The sequence below is a fragment of the Ailuropoda melanoleuca genome, chromosome 14, assembly GCF_002007445.2.
Source record: "Ailuropoda melanoleuca isolate Jingjing chromosome 14, ASM200744v2, whole genome shotgun sequence".
NCBI lineage: Eukaryota > Metazoa > Chordata > Mammalia > Carnivora > Ursidae > Ailuropoda > Ailuropoda melanoleuca.
The window spans coordinates 43,627,731-43,636,869 of record NC_048231.1 but is presented as its reverse complement, the minus strand read 5'-3'; the positions used below and the strand labels follow the sequence as shown (position 1 = coordinate 43,636,869).

The window sequence follows — 9,139 nt, the reverse complement described above, 5'->3', positions numbered from 1 at the left end:
GAGAGAGGGAACACAAGCAGGGGGAGTGGGAGAGGAAGAAGCAGGCTCATAGTGGAGGAGCCTGATGTGGGGCTCGATCCCATAACGCCGGGATCACGCCCTGAGCCGAAGGCAGACGCTTAACCGCTGTGCCACCCAGGCGCCCCTGTCCTTTGTTTTCTGATATTTAGTGTCTTTTTTTTTTAAGATCTTTTAATTTATTTATTTGACAGAGAGCGAGAGACAGCCAGCGAGAGAGGGAGCACAGGCATGGGGAGTGGGAGAGGAAGAAGCAGGCTCCCGTGGAGGAGCCTGATGTGGGGCTCGATCCCAGGACTCTGGGATCACGCCCAGAGCCGAAGGCAGACGCTTAACGACTGAGCCACCCAGGCGCCCCTAATATTTAGAGTGTCTTGAGATCGTTGTTTCATGTATGTTGACTGGCTTTTTTTGGTTGGTTCAGGTAGGAGGGTCAATTTGGTCCCTGTTATTCCATCTTGGCTGGACGCGTAAGTCCCTGACATCTTTCTGCTTATTTTCCTCTCATCTCATCTCCAAATAGTAGTGTCAGGTAGCTCAGTTGTTGGGTGTCTGACTCTTGATCTTGGCTCAGGTCCTGATCTCAGGGTTGTGAGTTTAGCCCTCGCGTTGGGCTCTGGGCTGGGCGTGGAGCCTACTTAAAAAACAAACGGAAAACCCCACGAATAATATGTAAAAAACTGATTGTTCAAGTATTCTTCAAGGAAGCATTTGTTAAGCACTAGGACTTTGCCTGTGTGATCCTGGTTAGTCCTCACAACCATGCAGGTTTTCTTAACCTCATCTTCATTTGACAGCTGAAAAGTAGGCCCAGATTTTTGCTGGTTTGGACTCCGGACAAGCCTGTCAGTCCCAAGGCCATGTGCATCCTGTGGCTCCAAAGTTCTCCACGCCTTGCTGCAGAATTGCCAGGGGAGCTGCCTGACCTGCATAGCATCCCTGGCATCCTTAAAGAATAGCTCATACTCGCAGCCTGGCTTTTGAAGTGTTCATACCCACATGCACTCTGTGCTATCACTTTGTCAGGAATGGATGTATGTATGCCTGTGTCTCATCCAGCTACTTGACATGAATGAGAAGGCAGTAAGATGACCACTAGGTAGGAAAGCATCCAGAGAGGGGATATCAGTGGCCAGGGTCACCCAGGTCTTCTAATTCCAAATCCATGCCTCTTTCTCGAAACTTGGGATCCCACACAGCTGGCAGGGAGGCAACAGTGAGGTACATAACACAGAGGTAAATGTGCTCCATCCTCACCATGCTTGAAGATTCTGTGATTTTAGCTATTTCCTCTCCTGTGGGTCAGCTTCTGGACCACTTTCTAGGAAAATCACAGCTTTCAGCTAATTCTTCAGAAAACTCAAGTCTGTACTTACTTTCTTCCATGAAATTGGCAAGCCAGCATGATCGGGGACCAAGGGGCTCAGCACAGCCAGAACAAGGACTTTGATGACTGGCTTGGGAGGAGACTTATGTGAGGTGGCCTATCTGCTAGCTCCAGAAGCCTCAGAAGCTTCATGGTCAAGGAAATGACCTCCATGCCAGGAAATGGATTTCTGCACAGAGAGGTTGGGGCCATTGGATGACATCAAAGATTCCTTCCAGTTCTGATGTTCTATAACTGTCCATTTTGGGAAAGGGATCAATAGCAGGGGAGGAAGGTAGAAGTTAGAAGGAAAAGGCAGGGGAAGCCAGGATGATTTGGTATCCAATGCGTGTTCATTTATTTTACACTTACAAAAGAAATCGCCCACCCCTCTGCCCCATTCCCCAAAAAACAGTCTCTTTTTACAAACATTTAAAAATTAAAACCAAATGAAGATAGACAAGTTAATTTCAGTACAATTATTTTTCAATGTAGCTGTCATAATTAGAGTTTAAATTTCCTACAAGTGACCAATGTCCAAGTGACTTATAGGGAAATCCTGATTATTGGCCAAAAGGAAAATTCCATATTACAAGTTAGCAAATTCTAGTACAAAAATAGTCCGTGTTGGAATAGACTTTCCTTTTACATAGGTCTCGGGTCAGTCTACTGACTGCATAATACACTAACATTTCAGGGTTCTCTCTTCCACAAATGGCTCATTCGTCATAGCTGAAGCAGCACGATGCCTGCAGTGGCAGGGACTAGAGTCCACCTTGGGACCGTGCTGGAAACGGCAGGCCTGGGAGTGCCTTACTGACCCCAGGGCAGCAGGGCAGGGCCCTAGCCCCGCCTCTGCACAGGGGTCCTGGAGGGAGGGATGAGTGGCGGGCAGAGCTGCCCCCTTCTGAGGGAGCAACAGGCCCAGGACATAGGGGAAGTCCGCCCAGGGAGCTGGGCCAGCGCTGGCACAGGACAGCCCACCTCCTGCCAGTGTCTCCTCGTCCTTCTGTAGTCTGACGAGGTGAGAGGTGGCCCTGCGCATTGTCAGCAGCGAGAGTGTGGCCCTGCCCTTGCTGCAGCCAGGGAAGGCCTGGGCAAGCTACTTGTCCCTCAGGATGTCAAGTTGCTCCTGACACTCGGTAAAGAGGCGCTGAAAGCGAAGATTCTGCCCGATGACTGGCAGCAGCTCCTTTAGCAGCTCCCTCTTCCGCAGACCCTGTGTACACAGAGAGTGACAGTTGAGTGCAAGTGTCAGTGAGGAGACCTGGAAGGTGCTGGTTTCCCTGGCCTGGCAGAGACCCCGTGTCTGCCCATCTGACCCCCAGCCATCCCCTGGAGAAACCACAGATGGATGAGAACAATTTCTCCACATGCTGGGAAGTCCCAGGCAAGCTTAAAAACCTGAGCTGGGGTGTGCGGGGTGGAGTTGCAGGGAGCAGGGGAGGGACACAGTGCAAGGATACAGCAAAGAAAACCAGGGTAGGTTCTGCTCCTCCAGGTCCCCTAAGTCTGTTGGCACAGTTGAAGGCTGGCCTTCAACTGCACTGATTAGTGGCCATAGTAGCTCGGCCTTCCAAGCAGGATGGAAGTAGGATATTAGGGTAGAGGGGCAGGTAGATGGCCATCCAGGAGGAGTTGTTCTCTAATGTGGATGCTCTCTGGGGGCCTGAGGTCAAGTCTAGGGGCAAAGAGGCACCTGGGAGGCAGTGGCTGGCCTTGGTTTTACAATTCTGGGGCCTCTGGCCTTGGGCCTTGCCCAGGACTCTTTCACTGGGTGCACTGGCACCATGGTCTGCCTGGGTTCTTCTGCAACATGCACTGCAAGGAGGGGTCTACACTGCACAGAACCCTGAGGAGCACAGCTGCTGCAAAGAAAAAACCACCAAATGACAACTCTGACCACTGGAAGAGAAGGAAGGCCCAAGATGTTAAAATAAGCATGATAGAAAGACAAGGAATTATAGAAAAGAACCAAGTGTAGATACTAAGCTTGAGCAACACAGTGGTTGAGGGGTGGGATCTGCAGAAGAAAGGACACTGCTGAAGACCAAGTCAGAGTGGAGTCAGATGGAGAACCAGATCATGCTCGAGGAGGGAGGTACACAGAGAGGAAAATCCAAGAGGAGAAACGATACAGGAGAAGTAAAGGCAGATGGAGGATGACAGCTGGGCCCAAGATGCACATAATGGGTCCCACAGGAGAGAGAGAAAGAAGAAAGAAGGAAATGTTTAAGGAAATATTACAGGTAGATTTCACGCAATTAAAGAAAATCAAATGGCCTTAGGTCGAAAGCCTCCATGAGTGCTGATCACATAAGATATGGAAACATAATAAAGGCCACGTATGAAAAGCCCACAGCTAACATCATACTCAAGGTGAAAAACTGAGAGCTTTTCCTCTTAGACTGGGAATAAGACAAAGGTGCCCACTCTCACTACTTTTTTTTAAATACAGTACTGGGAGTCCTAGCCACAGCAGTCAATGAAGAAAAAGAACTAGAAATGTAAATTGGTAAGGAGTATTAAGTAACTTTCACTACTTGCAGATGACATGATACTACTATACCACACTATATAGAAAACCCTAGAGGACTCCAAAAAACTACTAGAACTGATAAATGAATTCAGCAAAATCATAGGATATAAAATTAATATGCAGAAATCTGCTGCACTTCTTTACACTAATAATGAAGTAGAAGAGAAATTAAGAAAACAATCCCATTTACAATCACACCAAGAATAATAAATCTAGGAATAAGCCTAACAAAGGGGATGAAACTGTACTCCAAAAACTATAAAACACTGATGAAAGAAATTAAAGATGACACAAATAAATGGAAAGATATTCCATGGTCATGGATTACAACAACCAATATTGTGAAAATATCTGTATCACCCAAGCAGTCTATAGATTTAATGCAATCCTTATCAAAATACCAACAACATTTTTCGTAGAACTAGGGAAAAAAAAAGATATGGAAAAACTGATATCTAGACATGTAGGTTGAAATATATAGAATGTGAAAGTATCAAAGATAGAAAAATTCTAAAAGTTTCTAAAAAACAAGATCATATCACCTACAGAAGAGAGACCAAGAGACACAATAAAGTAGTATATTTTTAATATACTGGAAAAAGCTCACAACTTAAACTTTTTTACCCAAATAGTTATTCATATAAGACAGTATAATAAAATATATTCTTGGGCTTTTAAGACCTCAAAAAGTTTGCCACAAGAAAGATCCACGATGAAAATGTTTTGGAGGAAATACTCAAAAAAAGACAGAAATCCAGATAATGCTAAAAGAGATATGAAAAGAAATGTGGTTAACTCCGGCTAAAGTTATGTTAGCCTTAAGAAAGCCAAGAAAATAAAAAATGTAAATGGTGTGAGCTTGGTGATTAAAAAAAAAAACCTGTCAGACTAGATAAAATAAAAGCCAGCCATCTGATATTAAGAAACATACAAACATGAATGCAGAAGGGTTAAACATTAGAGAGAAAGATACATTAGTAAAGAATAAAAAGAGACCTAGTATTTTATAATTCCTAAAGTAGATTTTGTTGACAAAACATCACTGGGGAAAACAGCAAGTCAAAAGAGAGGGACAAAACCACCCTCAGGGAGACTTTAATACACATTCAACTAGTGATAGGTCATGGAAAGGCAAAAATCTGCAGATTCAGGTAATCTGAACTGAACAGTGGTAAACATGACTTAATGGACATGTATAAAATGAAAACAAAGGTTCTTTGGCACATGCAGACATATAAAAAATTGCTCTAAAAGCAAACCTCAACAAAATAGCAGGTATCATGTAGATTGCAGACTGGCGTCAGGTATCATGTACATTGCAGACTGGCATGGCCAAATATAGCCTACTATCTATTTTTGTAAATAATTTTATAAAATGTAGCCACACCTGCCTATTTGTTGATATATCATGCTACAACAGCGGAGTGGAGTAGCTGCAGCACAGACTGTATGGATTTCAAAGCCTGAAATATTTACTCTCTGGTCCCTGACAGAAAAATTTTGCCAACCCCTGATATAAATCATGTTCTCTAACCAAAATACAATTGAGCAGAACTCATGACTAATTAATCAATTACGTTAATTTAGTTAATTGAAATTTAAAAGTTAATTTAACTGAAATTAAAAATGATTTACAAGTAAATGGTAATAAAAACACTAACTGTTGCAAAACTGTTGTAGAAATGCCACAGAAGTGGGGCTTTCATAAGTGGGGATACTCGCAAACATAACACATCTTATATCAGAGAACATAAAAGAATGACAACTACTTACTTGAGTCTAACCTAAGGTGGAAGAAAGGGAGGGAGGGAGGGAGGGAAGGAGGGAGGAGAAAGAAGGGAAGGAGGGAAGGAAAGAAGGAGACATCAGAAAAAAATTTTTTTAAAATAAGTCTTCATGACCAGCTGAGTAGGGGAGCCAGTCTGCAAAGACTGGGAAAGGTGGCCATTTTTTCAAATGCCCAATATTCAACAAAAGATGATGGGGCATACAAAGAAACAGAGAAACATGGATATGGTTGGATATGTATTGGCCCATTCAAAATAACAAAATAAACCTCCAGAGAAGTGACCCTAAAGAAACAGAGGTCTGGAACTTATGTGACAAAGACTTTAAAACAATTGTCCTAAATATTCTCAAAGAGAACATGAACAGATGGACATACCAGGAAAATGATATGTGAACAGAATGGGAATATCAACAAAGAGGTAGAAATTATAAAAAAGAATGAAACCAAAACTCTAGAGCTTAAAAACATAGTAACTAAATAGAAAAATTCACTTGAGTGGTTCAACAGCAGACTTGGACAGACAAAAGAAAGAATCAATGAACTTGAATTCAAGTTATTTGAAATTATTGAATCTGAACAGCAAAACAAAAATAGAATGAAGAAAAATGAAAACAGCCTAAGAGATTTATAGGACACCATCAAGCAGACCAATATATGCATTATGCGAGTCCCAGCAGAATAACAGGGAGAGAAAGGGGAAGAGAACTTATCTGGAGAAATAATGGCCGAAAAGTTCCCAGGTTTGAGGAAAGACATGGATTTACAAATCCAAGCTCAACAAACACTTCATGTAGGAAAGCCCCAAAGGAACCCATACTGTGACAGATTTTAATCAAACTATGGATCATCAAAGATAAAGAGATAATCTTGAAAGCAGAAACGTGCCTCATAATGTAAAAAGCATACTCAATAAGCATATTTCTCAGCAGGAACACTGAAGGCCAGAAAGCAGTGGGATGACATATGCTAAAAGAAAAAAATGACATCTGAGAATACCATATCCAGTGAAACTACCCTTCAAAAACAAGGGAAAAACAAACACATTCCCAGATAAATAAAAACCAATGGAATTTACCACCATTAGATCTACCCTACAAGAAATGCTAAATGGAGTCCAAGTTGAAAGGATGCTAGACAATAAAACATAAAATTCTCTGGTAAAGGTAAAAGTAAGGACAAATATAAAAACCCATGTTATGTACTTTTGTTTGCTAATTACATTTTTTAATTCTTTTGCAAAATTTAAAAGACAAAAGCATAAGAAACTATAAATCTATGTTAAAGGTTACAGAATATAACAGATATAATTTGTGACTTCAATAACATAAAGTGGGTGGAGTGGAACCGTAAAGGAGTAAGCAATGTTTCTGCATACAACTGAAATTAAATTTTTATTAGTTTAAAATAGATTGTTATAACTTTAGAATGTTTTTGTTATCCCTCTGGTTATCCAAAAGAAAATATCTATAGAATATGCACAAAAGAAAGAGGAGAGAATCAAAACATGTCACTAAAAAAATCAACTAAATGCAAAGTAAAACAGTAAAGGAGGAAATGAGGGACAAAAAGCTATAAAACAGGGGCGCCTGGATGGCTTTGTTGTTAAGCGTCTGCCTTCGGCTCAGGGCGCGATCCCAGCGTTCTGGGATTGAGCCCTGCATTGGGTTCCTCTGCTGGGAGCCTGCTTCTTCCTCTCCTATTCCCCCTGCTTGTGTTCCCCCCTCTCGCTCCCTGTCTCTCTCTCTCTCTCTGTCAAATAAATAAATAAAATCTTAAAAAAAAAAAAGCTACAAAACATACAGAAATAACAAAATGGAAATATTAAGTATTTATCTGCCAATAATTACTTTATTACTATTTTTTTTTTGAGAGAGAGAGGAGGGGCAAAGGGAGAGGGAGGGAGACAGAATCTCAAGCAGCCTCCACGCTCGGTGTGGAGCCTGACATGGGACTCAATCTCCCAGCTCCGAGATCATGACCTGAGCTGAAATCAAGAGTTAGATGCTTAACGGACTGAGCCACCCAGGCACCCCTGTCAGTAATTATTTCAAATGTAAATGGATTAAACTCCCCAATTAAAAAAATGGGTAAAAAACTAGAATCAAACTATATGCTACCTACAAGGAACTCAATTTAGATCTAAGGACACACATAGGTTGAATATGAAAGGATAGAAAAAGATAGTCCATGGAAATAGTAACCAAAATAAAGAAGAGATGGCTATATTTGTATCATATGAAATAGACTATTTCAAAAACTGTTACAAAGACAAAGAAGGACATTGTATAATGATAAAAGGGTCAATTCACGAAAGATGATGTAACAACTGTAAACGTATGCACCAAACATCAGAGCTCCTAAATATATGAAGAAAACATTGAGTTGAAAGGAAAAATAATTCTACAATAATTGTAGGAGATTTCAATATCCCATTTTCAACAATGGATAGAACAACCAGATAGAAGATCAATAAGGAACCAGAAGACCTGAAAAACAATACAGACCAATGGTACCTTACATACATAAATAGAACATTCCACCCAACAACAGCAGAATACATTTTTCTCAAGTGCACATTTAACATTCTCCAGGAGAGGCTACATGTTAGGTCACAAAACAAATCTCAATAGGTTTAAAAAGACTGACATCATAAAGTATCTTTTCCAATCACAACAGAATGAAACCAGAAATCAAAAGCTAAAGGAAAACTGGACAACCTGCAAATATGTGGAAATGAAACAACACATTGTTCAGCAATGATTCAAGAAGAAATCTCAAGGGAAATTAGAGACTATCTTGAGACAAATGAAAATGAAAACAACATACCAAGAAATATAGGATCCAGCAAAAGCACTTGTTAGAAATTCATAGCTGTAAGAATTTACAAAGTAGGACCTCAAATCACTAACAGAACCTTCCATCCTTTGAAACTAGAAAAATAAAAGCAAGCTAAAGCCAAACAGAAGCAAGAAAATCACAAATATTTGAGTGAAAATAAAATGAAGAATAGAGAAAATAATGAAACCAAAATGTACAATTTGAAAAGATCATCAAAACTGATAAACTGTTAGCTAGATGGACTACGAAAAAAGAGAGAAGACCGGAATGACAATCAGAAATGAAAAAGGGACATTACAACTGATACCACAAAAGTAAAAATTATAAATATGGGAATACTATAAACAATTGTACACTAACAAACTGGACAACCTAGATAAAATGGACAAATTCCTAGAAACACACAGCCTACCAAGACTGCATCATGAAGAAATATAAAAATCTGAATGGATCTATAACTCGTAAGGAGCTGAATCAGTAAACACAAACTTCCCAACACAAAAGATTCTATGACTGACCAAATGGCTTCATAGGTGAATTTTACCAAATATTTAAAGAAGAATTAATAACAATCTTCAACTGAGGCAAG

General features: G+C 40.6%; 1 protein-coding gene across 6 annotated transcripts in view; it reads right to left on the bottom strand.

Moving 5' to 3' along the window:
* Positions 1 to 1,715: 1,715 nt before the first annotated feature.
* The window catches only part of LOC100467668 (protein HIRA), an 88,420-nt gene continuing 80,996 nt past the window's right edge, over positions 1,716 to 9,139 (bottom strand). For all 6 annotated transcript variants that reach the window (XM_019801111.2, XM_019801112.2, XM_034642776.1 and 3 more), the window contains one exon: positions 1,716 to 2,603. In XM_019801111.2, the coding sequence (XP_019656670.1) occupies positions 2,487 to 2,603 (117 nt within the window). In that variant the 3' untranslated portion in view covers positions 1,716 to 2,486. The remainder of the gene's footprint in view (positions 2,604 to 9,139) is intronic.